Source organism: Aspergillus niger, assembly GCF_000002855.4.
Source record: "Aspergillus niger supercontig An12".
Lineage (NCBI taxonomy): Eukaryota > Fungi > Ascomycota > Eurotiomycetes > Eurotiales > Aspergillaceae > Aspergillus > Aspergillus niger.
Window position 1 is genome coordinate 1500586 of NT_166527.1, and position 13710 is coordinate 1514295.

At 49.9% G+C, this 13710-nt stretch overlaps 7 protein-coding genes across 7 annotated transcripts; 5 read left to right on the forward strand and 2 right to left on the reverse strand.

The window, feature by feature from the left end:
- Positions 1-871: 871 nt before the first annotated feature.
- On the forward strand, positions 872-1518 carry An12g06147 (hypothetical protein; the record flags this gene model as incomplete). Its single annotated transcript, XM_059750954.1, has 2 exons — positions 872-893; positions 1040-1518. The coding sequence occupies 2 exons, from the start codon at positions 872-874 to the stop codon at positions 1516-1518; spliced, it is 501 nt and encodes a 166-aa protein (XP_059601839.1).
- A 125-nt stretch (positions 1519-1643) lies between these two features.
- Positions 1644-3046, forward strand: An12g06150 (hypothetical protein; the record flags this gene model as incomplete). The annotated part of the gene is made up of 5 exons (XM_059750955.1): positions 1644-1680; positions 1760-2016; positions 2268-2415; positions 2479-2535; positions 2592-3046. The coding sequence occupies 5 exons, from the start codon at positions 1644-1646 to the stop codon at positions 3044-3046; spliced, it is 954 nt and encodes a 317-aa protein (XP_059601840.1).
- A 1232-nt stretch (positions 3047-4278) lies between these two features.
- On the reverse strand, positions 4279-5185 carry An12g06160 (hypothetical protein; the record flags this gene model as incomplete). Its single annotated transcript, XM_059750956.1, has 4 exons — positions 4279-4684; positions 4802-4883; positions 4940-4971; positions 5076-5185. 4 exons carry the CDS (start codon positions 5183-5185, stop codon positions 4279-4281), a joined length of 630 nt encoding a protein of 209 aa, XP_059601841.1.
- Positions 5186-5370: 185 nt separating this feature from the next.
- Positions 5371-5770, forward strand: An12g06170 (hypothetical protein; the record flags this gene model as incomplete). The annotated part of the gene is made up of 2 exons (XM_059750957.1): positions 5371-5603; positions 5653-5770. 2 exons carry the CDS (start codon positions 5371-5373, stop codon positions 5768-5770), a joined length of 351 nt encoding a protein of 116 aa, XP_059601842.1.
- Positions 5771-5936: 166 nt separating this feature from the next.
- An12g06180 (uncharacterized protein) lies at positions 5937-7088 on the forward strand (the record flags this gene model as incomplete). The annotated part of the gene is made up of 1 exon (XM_001395645.1): positions 5937-7088. The coding sequence occupies one exon, from the start codon at positions 5937-5939 to the stop codon at positions 7086-7088; it is 1152 nt and encodes a 383-aa protein (XP_001395682.1).
- A 2070-nt stretch (positions 7089-9158) lies between these two features.
- An12g06190 (uncharacterized protein) lies at positions 9159-11477 on the reverse strand (the record flags this gene model as incomplete). The annotated part of the gene is made up of 7 exons (XM_059750958.1): positions 9159-10025; positions 10075-10143; positions 10200-10238; positions 10295-10835; positions 10889-11253; positions 11325-11370; positions 11434-11477. 7 exons carry the CDS (start codon positions 11475-11477, stop codon positions 9159-9161), a joined length of 1971 nt encoding a protein of 656 aa, XP_059601843.1.
- A 362-nt stretch (positions 11478-11839) lies between these two features.
- An12g06200 (uncharacterized protein) lies at positions 11840-13561 on the forward strand (the record flags this gene model as incomplete). The annotated part of the gene is made up of 1 exon (XM_001395647.1): positions 11840-13561. One exon carries the CDS (start codon positions 11840-11842, stop codon positions 13559-13561), a length of 1722 nt encoding a protein of 573 aa, XP_001395684.1.
- Positions 13562-13710: the final 149 nt, after the last annotated feature.

Sequence of the window (13710 nt, forward strand, 5' to 3'; positions counted from 1 at the left end):
AAGCTTCACATTGGTTGAATAATGAGAAGAAGTGCCTGAGCAATGTAAGTAGATGGAGGCAAGATGTGTAAGAGTAGAGAAGGAGAAGGGGATGTAAGAGATGGGCGATAGCTGTAAGGGATAGAACAGGTCACAGGAAGAAAATAGATTGGGAAAGAACAAAGCAGAGGATTCGGACCAACACGAACCATTATTACTGTTACAAGACCGAAGGCGGTGAAGCTGACAACTTACGGCTGTACAAATGTCTCCTCGTAAGCAGTACTGTCAGTTGGCCTTGATAGTACCTCACAAAGAGTTCTGCTGCTGGCCCTCGTGTAATTGTAACACGATCACTACTGGTCTTGTCCCCACCACCCCCACTCCCACTGCAAACTTTCCCTGCTTCTCTCATGGTTACAGCTGAGCAGACCAACTCCAATTGATTACCTCATAATACCTCCTCAATATCCTCATCACTTCGCGCTTCTATTGGTAGCTCGCTGCGGACGTGGACTTAGTTCTCTCCACCCTTCTCTCTGGCCCCTTTGCATACGAGTTGTCGCCGCAGAAAGTCTTAGACTGTTGCACACCATACGCGCCCCCTCTACTACGTATTGAGTTGAGTTGGTGGCAGTCTGAAACAACAGCGGCTGCCTACCTGTTACTTTTTGTGGAGCGAAAATGGCGCCCCGGGCAATTCAAAATCTATGCACCATTTCTATTTTCAGTCCCAACTGACGCCATGTCTCTCTCTCTCTCTCTCTCTCTCCCTTCCAAAATGGCAAGGTGGTCAGTCAACAGCCGTGATGCACGTCTACGCCCCAGCACTGAGACCCCGAGCCTACAAGAACAAAAGTGCAGGAAGACAGTCTCGAAAGGGACATGAGATATGCAAAGCAAGCCGTCCAGAAGTAAGTGTTTGCTCAAGCTCTGTTGTCGTCCTTGTCATTCTTATTATTCTCGCCTTGCTTCTTTTTCCTCCCCCCTCTTCCTTGGGGGCAATTATCCATTACGATAACCTTATACGCAGGGACTTTCATCATGCTAATCCCATTAGCCTTCTTACGCAGAACCGGAAGTTCTCGCCCTCCAGCTACCTCCTCATCCGCACCCGGCCCGCGCGAGCACGAGAAAGTACTAGCCACTGGGTCCTTACCGGCAGCCCTGTTGCGCTGTGCGATTCATCTCCTTCCGATCATAATGTCGGTCACAATTATCACAATAAATCTCAGCGGCAAATATATTGGCGCAGATTTTATGTCGCCAGTCAAATCCGAGACCATCAATCTTCTATTATTGCAGCTGATTGCCAAGAGCCATGAGATCATGGTTGTGGCTTCCCTTAGCGTGGTGGTTATGGATTTTGTACGACATGAGCTCATATTCGGCGGCGGTGTGCCTTTGGGTCTCATCAGCGCGGGTATCAATTTCAACAGGTTCGATCTCTTTCTTCGGAAAGAGTTGTATGGCTCGCTGGGGTACACAGGCGCTCATGGTAAAGCTTCGCAAGTCCCTTTTTTGTGGGCCTTGTGGTAGTAGCAGGTCTGGTAGCTTCTTTAGCTGGTCCTGCGATTGCTGTTTTCTCGTGCCCAAGTCCCAGGTGTGGCGAGTCGGGAGCAAGACTTTCCCCATAGTCGGCGCAGAATCTCAGTTCTGGCCCCATGACTTATCAGGCAACATGTCCGGACTACATCAGCCGTATAGAAATGGAAGTTCAACCACTGCCCCTTTCCCTTTCTGTTCTGCTGGCGGTTATCACTCTCTGTGGATATATTAGAAACTAGGACTAGTACTAACTTCCAGAATATTCTCTCCTATGCCAAGATATTATCCGGTTCTTGTTTCTACTGGCTAAAATCAAGCCCTTCGTCACTTATTCCTTTACTTTACGCTCTCGGGGACACATTCCTAGTGCAAGCCCATGCTGCTGTGACAACAGCCCTACAACGGCTTGCAGAGACTTGGTGGAATGTCTTTATAGCATATAATGACCTGCTGCCCAACTATTTAGATGACCGTATCATATCCGCTGAGGTATGTAGTGCTATTGTTCGTCTCCGCTACTCAGACCAACAACTCCTGCGGACCCTAGACCAAACTACGCTTTTCTTGGGTTCTTCTTCCACCAGAATTTGGCGCAGTTAGCATCGGGGATCTGTCTGAGCCAGCATGGGATCTTGCACTTGAGGATGGACTTGAGAAGGAGTAGTAGTCGTCTGAGGCGGCGATAGACTGTTGAGACTGGGTGTGCATTAATTATGGTCGATTAGCTGTGAGGGGATCAGTCATCGATCAGCCTGATTTCGAAGACGCATCATGCATTTCCTTGGCTGGGTGCCAAGGTTATGCAGAGTGAACTTACAACTGACAATTCTGAGACTCACATTCCCAGAGCCCGGAGCGAGCATGGCGGCCGAGAATCACCCGAGGAATGTATGCGGTGAACAGCTCACTTGCAGTGCGGATTGTGGACGTGTCCGATGAACATTCCCTCAGATGCAGAACCTGGTCCTGCCCACGAGGTAATAAGAGGCAAGTACAGCAAACAAAAAGGTAAGGGACGGTGCTGAATTGGGGTGTAAATGACACGGATAAGACTTCTGGATTAGCAAGAATTGTTGTCGGTTGTTCTGTTCAGACTGGGTGGGTACCTAGTACCATTTTCACCGACAAGTACAGGTTCTGGACTGGCTGGAATCCATGGAACATCAAGTTCAAAAGCCGCACTCCCGCCTGGGATCCCAACTCTGGCGCATCTACAAATGGTCGAGTATCATTTGGATTTGAGTGGCTCAACCTTTGGGCACCCAAAGCCCCTATCAAAGGCTCCGATACCTGGGGACCCTCAACCATAAAGAATATCTCGTCCAACACTGCTTTATTGGGGTACGCACAGATCAACATAACAGGTGCGACGTCGCTGGAAGGTTGGCTCAATGATCGTGAACTCGGTCAGAAAAAGGTAGCGATGCTCGAAGCCATCATCGGCAGCGTGGTGGTGGACGGCCTTAGGCGAACGGGCAGCTATCAACTGTTCAAATTTTCCGATCCATCCTGTAACTGAAGTGTTGCGAACTCTGGCCACTCGCCCGGACTTGCTTACCAGATACCGAAACGCAAGCAGACTGCGGGCAATGCTTCATGTTCCAGTCAGCATGAATTCACGACGACTGAGGCGGATATGAAAATCAGTGGCTTCTCTCTTCGGGGCTCACTTGCCTCTGACCTGGCTATGCCAACACTCTTAACGCACATGATTTTGGCAATCATTCACGTCATTCTCGTCGTCTATCGATGGAGCATGTCAGGCAGTTGGACCTCTTTGGGCGAATTATTGCCCTCGCCCAGAACTCCCAACCTGCCCCCATAATCCTGGGGAACACTGGTGCAGGCATTAAATCATCGAGGACTTATGCTCAGGTGGCAAAGGTGCGGGTACGGAAAGCTGCACCCATGGAACGCGAACATGTGAGGTTATTTGACGACCTTGTTCAGGCAACTGGCCAGTCTAATTCCACCGAGCAATAATTGGATGAGCTTCGTGATCCACTCTTGCACCATCCTGCTACATGGCCAGACTATCGAGCTAGGGCGCCAGATCCAGGAGATGGCTCGACGGTATTACTGCGCATGAGCAGGTCTGGTTCCCAATCGACGTCTGAATTTACTAACATGCCAACCTTCGTTCGGCCGGATCAAGTTCTGTAGGCAGAGCCGTGATTGTTGAGCTAGCGACTCATTACCTCGCCTGTCGTCGAGTCATAATTGGTTAGAACTACGTGTGCATGGGCAATCTATTGTCATTGTTGGGTCTTTCCCGCTTTTAGCGCACGGATTCTCGTCCTCAATCTAGCAGCTCTTCAGCTTAGAATCCGTCGATCGCGATCTATCTCCCTGCAGACCCTTCTAGTCTAGCAAGAGAAGCTCTCTCTGGTAGCCTCATTGGATCCAGAATATGATCTTCCCTTTCCATGTTCTTATTCTATTAGTCGTTCTCGGTAACGCTGGACACGGCTGGGAATTTGTTCCGGCTTCTTTCCTTTCCCTAGATTCACTCTTCTGTTCAGCCACGTCTTTGACAACTCACAATACTGGCGGGCCTTGAGGGCGTCCAGGGCAGGTCATCACTGTGTTTCTACTACTTTGGATGATATGAAACCTATTCGCTTCATTTCTTGTAAAGCTTTTGCTCGCGCTGAATCTATCTCTTACTCGGGACCAGGCTTCTGCTTCTTACACTCGTCTGAAGTAGACATTTCGCTTTCCTCATCTCTTGCAAGCACTCCTGTCTATTTCTTAGCCCTCTCTCGTCACTTGCAGCCAAACGTATTGCAATTTTTCTCGGGGAATTGTCACAATTCCCATGAAAATGATAGCCTGGATCGTTATCATGCTAATACTGTTGCCCTTGTTACGCAAGACGAAAATTCCCCGCCGTCCGGCTACCTGATCGTCCGCACCCAGCCGCGCGAGCCGTGAACAAGTCGAAGGAACTTGATCGATATGCCAATCTTCTGCTTCTGGGGCAATTGCAGCCTGAAGACCATAGGGAGAGAGAGCACCATCGTGAGGCCTGCGTTTCGATTGACTATCGTTAGTTGCGGGACAAGAATAGCCAGGGCCCTTCCGTGTCAATTTCACAGACGTTTGTCTCTTGGAACACACCTTCATCGATGTCTTATTTGGGGCCGTAGTCTTTCGGCTGTGTTGGGTTCTTTGTAGCGCTTGTTGAGATGTTTATCTCATTTCCTTGGGGTGGCTCTAGTCAAACGAATATTAGCAGAGATAAAGCACCTAGAGATTTACATGTCCCTCGTACCTCCTGGAGCCGTAGTCTTTCGGCTGTATTGGATTCTTTGTAGCGCTTGTTGAGATTTTTATCTCAGTTCCTTGAGGTGGCTCTAGTTAAACAAGTATTAGCAGAGATAAAGTACCTAGATCTACATGTCCCTCGTACCTCCTGGGGCCGTAGTCTTTTGGTTGTGGTTTCTGGGTAGTGTTTGTTAGGATGTTTATCTCACTTTCTTGGGGTGGCTCTAGTCAAACGAATATTAGCAGAGATAAAGCACCTAGAGATATACATGTCCCCATACCTTATGGGGCCGTAGTCTTTCGGTTGTGACTTGGTTCCTGAACATATCCCCTCCAGCGGTTCACAGCTATTTCCTGTGACTAATAGGTCCTTATCAGTCCACATCTCCATTTAAAAGGAGTAGAAACACTCACGTCTGGCTTGGAGAATTCTCTCAGGCTTTTTGTTTAGATACAACTTGGTTCCTGAGCATATCCCCTCCAGCGGTTCAGAGCTGTTCTGTCAGGGCGCCCCTTAGGTGCGCTTCTAGGGACGAGTGAATGTGAAATCAATCGGATCCTCACACATTCGTTAGAATGGCGGCCCTGGTCGCTTTGGCGCTTGGTGGAGAGAGCAATATGTGGAGTTGGTTGAACAGAGTACCATCGCGGTGGGCGTTAAGTTGTATAGTAGCGGAGGTGAGGTGGGCCTTCGGGCCTACCTTGTTCCCGCCACTGGCTTCCTTCCCTACGGAGGAGCCCCTCGATCTTCTACTACAACTTCCACCTAGTTGTTTGCCTTCAGTTGTCATTCCTACTCGAATACAATCGTTGTTATCATCCCTTCTCCTCACCATACTGCTTCGCTTGATCTTACAGACGTCAGATCTCTCAATACACAACGTTCACGGGTAATGTGACGGTAGGAAGAACCATAACGGCTCATGTCAGGCTAGTGCCGATCACTGCCAACCTTATTTCTCCGTTGCATCGCTGATCCCTTGACCTGCCATTCATTATTCCTTGATTGACGTCTCTCCTTTCAATTACTGCAAGCCCTTTAGACCAGGCTTTCAACCCCACAAATGGCGAACTTATGGCGTTTTCGTCGTCATATGCACCCGAGTATATCATCGCCGCATCCAACGGGCTTGTTATGCCTCATGCTCGCTCTTTGGTATCTACTCTCGGTCGGCTATTATCGGTCGGCGAGTCACCGCGATCCTACCTCCTTCTTCTTCAACCCCAGTCGTGCCTACGAGAAACGGTATTCCGCGCATCGAATTCAAGAGGCAGAGTCCTTTCTCGTCAGGGCTGGCGACTTTCCCTCCCCAGCAAAGCCATCTGGCAACACCCAGGCTACGATTTGCGTGGGGATAGTGACGGTTCGCCGAAGAAAAGACCAATATGTTGGGTTGACAGTCGCCTCTCTTCTGGAGGGCTTGACCGAGTCGGAACGAAGCACTATATTCCTCGATATACTCATTGCACATACCGATCCCTCTACCCTCCCGATCTTCTCAGAGAAATGGGTAGAAGTTCTACCCGACCGCGTCCTCCTGTACCCGAAAGAAGATAATCCCGATTACGAGCAAATCCGCGAATGGGAGGAGGGAGGATGGTATCGCAACAAGACCATCTACGATTTTACACATTTGATGAAGGATTGCTATGATACGGGCGCAGATTATGTCGCTATGATTGAAGATGATACATTGGCTGCCAAGGGCTGGCTCTCTTCTACGTTGCATGCCCTTGATGTGATCCACCAGCGCAGCATAGCAGGGCAAGACTGGGTCTATCTTCGTCTATTCTATGTTGATAACCTGCTTGGTTGGAACTCGGAGGAGTGGCCACGTTATCTCGCGTTGTCTTTCGTTATCTGGGCTACTTTAACGGGTGCCATGGTATTCATAAAAAGGAGGTTCTTCAAGTCAACACCTGCGAGTGCTATCTGGATGACATCTCTCATTTTTATCCCGGCATTCATCGGACTACACTTCATCGCAGGACGGCAGACAATGTGGCCGATTCGTTCCGGGGTCCACGAGATGAACAAGTACGGATGCTGCTCGCAGGGCCTGGTCTTCCCACGTTCGATAGTACCGCAATTTCTGGAACATACCGACTTGACAACCGATTGGCTAGTTGATATGATGGTCGAGAAAATTGCCAACAAAGAGGAGTGGAAACGTTACGCGGTAGTTCCACCAGTCCTTCAACATATCGGTGCCACGAGCTCGAAAGGGTATGGATTTGATAAGTCGGCGAAGACAATCTGGAATTTTAGATACGAAGAGTATCCATATAGATAGGAGGTTCATTGTAAGGAAGTCTCGTGTGTACCTGAGTATATAGGGGACTCTAGGGGTCCGCAGAGTATCTGCGGGTAATGCTGGCCTTATGTTCCTGTATTGACTTTCCCCCTTAGAAAGGTTCTTACATTCACCGACTAGGTCTCACTCGCCCCTTATATATCTCTGCTAGGGCCATCTTGCGATACTTTTAGAGGTAGGTTCCGACACAGCATGGAGTAACGAAGAACATGCTGTTCGTTCTGTTACGCCGCCCAGCTTATCGTAATAAGTGATGTGGAAATAGTATTCCAGCCTGTTCTAAGGCACATACTGCACTTGAATCTTTGGTTGGATCATCAACTAGGTGTAAATTCCAATATCTTTCGTCGTTTCATATATAGGGAGCAGAGAACAACTACGACGGCTTCGAACTAGCATTTTAGCCTAACTTGGATCATCACCAGGCATGTACTTTCATGGTCGAACTATGTTCAACTTGGATTCTCTTCTGGGTATTAGTATGCTTGACCTGGTCTCAAGGTAAATATCGTCATCTGCCTCCATGACCATGTAGCTGTTCCATCATGACACTAGTTTTTCTGGTTTCATCTGATACTGGACTCAGAAGAATTTATTTATTATTAATTTTTAAGTAACTGCTCATACACAGCGCCACCTAGCAAGGCGTGGCTGGCTGGTTTTCCAACTCTCCCATTACCACTCAATCCACATATATGTAAGTGGCTTCAACGAGAATCCTACTGGAGAGAGGGCGTCCTAGCATCCCCATATCCTCATAAAAGCGGTGATGAGATATTGTTGGATGCAGCACTTCTTCTACAAGCCCAACTACTCCGGTTCAGCAAGCCGCAAACAAACGATCTCGGAGTCCTCCAAGACTGGCTAGAACAGGAACAGAGCGAGATAACATACTTTTCCCCAGTATCAATGGAGCGGGGAGAACGCTTAATATTTGATTGCGTTACATGGCCGACACGATGGCACGGGCAAGTTTACCTGTCTAATGTATACCCGAGTCATTCCGTTCTTCCATAGATGGCTAGGGTATCGGGATACCGTATGTTGCATTCTACGAACCCCCTGGACTCGAACTTCTTGGCATCGAGCTAATAATCATCTTTAATCACAGGCTCGAAAAGATGTCGAAGCTGGTGTGTGGTACTACGGTCACAGAAAAGATCCTGGACATACATAATGAGCTTGCTAATCCTAGCCCTCCTACCTGAGACTTCAGTAGTCGCGCTATATTTCATCCAGCAGACGGTGGCCAAATTGATTATATTTTTCAATTCGTGTACAATATCATATTCGTGCTGGTAATGGGGCTCAGGGTCAAGGCGAAACGCGTGGAGAATTTTGCCACGGCGGCAGCGTGATTATTTATTTATTATCCTACTCTCCCAGTTAGATAGATACCAGCTAATACTTTTCACAGATTCGCTGCGATCCAGGTTACCATCCTTACGAGGGGGAATGGTAGCTCTTGATCTCTGATGATTACGAAGTATTATTGCACGGAATATTAAAGTTCGAATTTGTCGAAGATGACTGTCATGGATCTATCAGTAGTATTTCCTTCGCGTATTTAAATTCATCCACAGACTCTTTTCTTATTCGACCGGACATGCTCAGCATGCTTCACAATTATCAAGGTACGAGATGCAATGGATCGCCATGCTATTCTGTGCCCGTGTCGAGCATTCCGATCGCCGATTGTTAATCCACGAAACCCTTGCGCCCTACACACAGCATTTTGTCTAACATGTCTTAGCAAACGCGCTCTCTAAGTACCCTCTATCAAATTAGTTACCAAGGGGGAAAGCGTCGTCATCAACTCCGTAACATAGCGACTTGAATAGCGCGCATCCCGACTTTGATCCGAATGCTCGAGATCAGACGCCGAGGTGGTGCAAAGTGAGAAACAAACGCCGATTGGCCAAGGCTTGTTGTACCCCGCACAAAAACCGAGAACGACCAGACTGTACTCGTCTCGACAAAAGGCTTGATTTATTCGGCTAACTGGTGTCTTTCCTGGCTGAATATCAATATCGCTCTCAGATACAATGATCACCCCATCATGGTAGCATCATACACGCTTTCCAACTCCCTAACCATCCTCCAGATCCCCTCATACACCCCATCCGCTTTCATCGACGCTCTCAGCGCCTCAATTCCCATGTGTAACTCCTCCTCGAGCCTTTCCGCATCTTGTATCGCCGTCCGCTCACTCGGCCGATCTAGCAAATCATAAACACTGCTCAGATTTCCCGCAGACAATGCCGCTCTAACACGCCACAACACCATGGCAAGTACATAGAAGCTCTGCATCCCACACCAAGCCATGTATGGTAGAGACCGTGGTGAACTGATTGATCGCCTCGAGAACGCACTACTAAGTCCGAGCTCAAGTCCGAATCCCAAAGTCTCTCCATCGGTTGGAGTGTCAGAGTACATCGGATTCGGTGTAGGCAGGTGACGAAAGACGCGAGATATCAGTAGTGCGGAGCGAATGCAGATACGCATGGATTCTTGATCGTCAACTGGAAAGAGAGCGTCCACTTCAGTCCTTCGGGATGCAGAAAGGGGTGTGTTAGTGCCGCTAGCACTAATGCTGTTGTTTGAGAGGCTATCGACGGGACGGTCAGGGAAGGCGCGAACTCGATGGAGAAGTAATCTAGCAGTGTGGATAAGGATGCGTGACATCGCCCAGAGCACGCGCTCCGCGTCGGCTTCGGTGCCTTGGCAGTTGGCTATGCAGCGGTAGCGGTCTGTTTCGGTGGCTATGTCAAGTAGAGAAGACTCAAGGTGTTTGATTTCATTGTGCAAGGAAAACGGAAGACATCCTTGATCGTGAATGGTCTCGTTGGAGAGCTGGCGGGTGATGGTGCAGCTGCGGTGAAGGAGGGATTGCGCTTGTACGACATAGGGCCATGGCTGATTCTTGTTAGAAGAATTGGATATCAGGTGGAAGGGAGTTACGCACCTCTCGACAGCCACGAATTACTGTATATGGCGTGGTGATGCGGAAGTCTTCGCTGGTTATGAGGGGCGGCTAAATCGCCGAATTAGCGAAGTCCTATACACAAGGACGGAACGTTGCAAACAGACCGAAGCTGTCAGAATGGAAGAATGATAAACAAGGAACATCTGCGACAATCAGTATGCTTTCATGGGCTCTGAGTGAAAGAAGTCAAGCGACATACTGTAGACCACCAGCAGCGACGAATCGCGTCGGAACAATTAGTTGCCGACTTCTGTGTATGTAATGAGAGGTCCATAGCCATTGTTAATGCCTGATTGGCTCGGATACGCATCTTGGAGACGTTTCCTCGCTGGCAGCATTCATATAGGCTGAGAAGCGCTAATGCGAGGACCGGCTCCATTTGCCGGGGGATATCCGGATGCAAGGGGCTGCACGGGCCCTTTGTCAGATCGGAATTGGAAGACGGCTCGAGTGATTCTTCCGATGCATCTAACGCCGAGCGTGCAAAAAGATCGGCAAAAGAGCGCCGCAGGGTAGTGGTCTCATCGCCTGTCGCGTACGCATCTCCTGGTGGCGGTATCAGTGCCAACAACGCTGCCAAGGCCAAACCCAATGAGGTAGTTGGCCAGTAAGGCAGATGAGATGCATTTGCCTGAGCCAAGCAGATGTTTATTGTCTTGGGCTTGTCCACATACTGGGCCACAGCTGGTGGAGGTAGGAGAGGTAGATATGGATGGATGAAGATATAATAGGCATTAATACTGGAGGACGATTAGAGAACAACCCTGTACGACATCGGATGATCACGACGTACAGATCCTGATCACACCGATAAACACGGAGGGTCCGCGTCGGCTGGCTCAAAGTCTCCCGAAGCTCCTGACCGGTTCCGGGGCCTTTAGGTGATAACGGAAATCCCGGGCTCACTAAATTTTCTTGCGGCGTATCAGATGGTCGGTATCCGGTCTCGATGGGAGATGGAGACGGTAGAGAAACCGGGGTGGCTGCATTGATCTGCGCTGTATGGGGCCGAGTCAAAGTAAATGCATCATTTGTGATGGCATGATCGCTGACCCTGGTTGCATTTTGCAATCGTTGGGCCTTCTTCCTGGCCCGCTCCTCAGCGGCAACAGGACCCCGTCGAGCGCCCCCTCGCCGACTCGGTTGATATTGGCATTCCTGCCGATGGATAGTGCACTACACCGGGTTACTAGAGATCAACCTGGCCGCTTGAATATCCATCGGCTTACATTGGTGCACGGGTTCTGCCCGTCGCAGCGAATTTTGGAGGCACGACTGTCCAGGTTAGAATTCGGCTCCTTGCATCGGTCCCCGCGGAATCATCAATCAGTCACTTACCAGGCCAGACACGCCACCTTCACCGGTCGAGAAGTGGAAGGCATTGGTACACTCTCCCGTCTTCTCGTATCCCTGATTCTTGTGAGCTGCTATTCTTGGGTATATTTATCCCGTCAGGGCAGTATAATATCGAATACAGGCATCTTCCAGTTCTGGGGGAAGAAAGAGAGTTGGAAGTTTCGGCGTCTGAAATTCGGCGATTGAACCGGGTATTAGTCAAGCGTCATTCTGATTGCGCCACTCTCGGCCTTTCCGGGGACCCACTTGCCCCCTCCTTTGACAAACGGTGTACTCTTCGTATTTAGATCCAAAACAGCCGATCCCTCCGCCCATATGTCGTAACCTCTCCTCTACGCAGACATTTCTTTGTCAAGCTTCTTTCAATGATCCTGGAAGGCAACCCATCATGACTAGAGAAACAGTCCAAGCTATTCCGGCAAGCGAGGAGTACTACGACCTTGGCTCCTACGGTCATGTTATCAGCACCACCAGCCCCGACACCCAGACCTGGTTCAACCGGGGTCTGACATGGGTCTACGCCTTCAACCACGTAGAGGGGGCCTACTGCTTCGAACAAGCCATTGCAAATGATCCGACATGTCCGATGGCATACTGGGGGCTCGCCTATGCCGTAGGTCCGAACTACAATAAGCCCTGGGAGAAGTTCGACAAGAGAGACCTACATGCATGCGTACAACGAGGCTTTGATGCCGCACAGAAGGCCAAGGAACATGCCGGGAATGCAACACCCCTGGAACAGGCTCTCATCGAAGCAATCCAATCACGTTTCGTCGCCAACACCCCGCCTAACGATTACCCGACCATCAACAAGGGCTACGCCGCCGCCATGAAGCTCGTTTACGACGCTTTCGGAGATGACATCGACGTGGCCACGCTCTACGCCGACGCCTTGATGAACATGACTCCTTGGGCTCTGTGGGATCTCTTCACCGGGAAGCCGAATCCTAGCGCACCTACGATGGAAGTGAAAGCTGTTCTAGACCGAGCGCTTACTTTTGAGAATGCAAACCTCCATCCCGGCCTGCTTCACCTCTATATCCACTATATCGAGATGTCACCCACCCCAGAACTAGGTATAAATGTGGCTGATAACCTCCGCAACCTTGTCCCGGATGCCGGTCATATCCACCACATGCCTACCCATCTTGATATCCTTATTGGAGACTGGAGGCGTTCCATTGCCTCAAATTACAACTCGACCCTTGCAGACGATAAATACTTCCGCAAGGAAGGAGCTGCTAACTTCTACACCTTCTACCGTATGCATGACTACCACTCCTTGATCTACGCAGCTATGTTTGCCGGAAAATCTCAAATGGCACTCGACGCAGTCACACGCATGGAAGCCACCGTTCCCGAGGAGGTCCTCCGGATCCAGTCCCCGCCTATGGCTGACTGGCTCGAGCAATTCCTAACTAGTCGGCTGCATGTAATGGTGCGCTTTGGCATGTGGGAGGAGCTAAAACATAAAGAGCTACCCGCTGATCAAACTCTCTACTCTGGTACCACTGCCATGACGCACTACGCGCGAGGAGTCGCCTTCGCAGCCACCGGGGACGTCCCCACAGCTAGGAAAGAACAGGAACGGTTCCATCAGGCATGGAAGCGGGTTCCAGAAACCCGTCTCGCCTATAACGGGAAGCTTGTCGACGTGCTCCAGGTGGCTGCGGCCATGTTGGAGGGGGAGATCGAGTATCGGTGCGCGAACTACGATCAGGCCTTCGCTTCGCTGCGTCGTGCTATTGACATCGAGGATAAGTTGCCCTACAGTGAGCCGTGGTCGTGGATGCAGCCGTCTCGTCATGCGTACGCGGCTCTTCTGATGGAACAGGGCCATTTGGAGGAAGCGGCGCAGACGTATCGTGCGGATCTGGGGCTGGACAACACGCTTGTGCGTCAGTGCCGCCATCCTAACAACGTCTGGTCGCTGCAGGGGTATCATGAATGCTTAGTGCGGCTGGGAAAGATTGATGAAGCGGCTATGATTGAGCAGTCGGTTAAGTTGGCTCTTGCGGTGGCGGATATCCCCATCAAGGCGTCATGTTTCTGCAGACTGGATACTTCGCAGGCGCCGCAGGTTCTTGAAGGATGTTGTTCTAAGGAGTAATTGGGCTTATGAATGATTGACAAGGAATATTATGTATATGAGCATGCGCAATTTACATATCCAGACTGAGCAGTCTGATTCTGTGAAATACCAATTCGTCCTCTTACAATACTCAGACATTCCGTTCTTGCTCCAGTTCCAACCGGTGA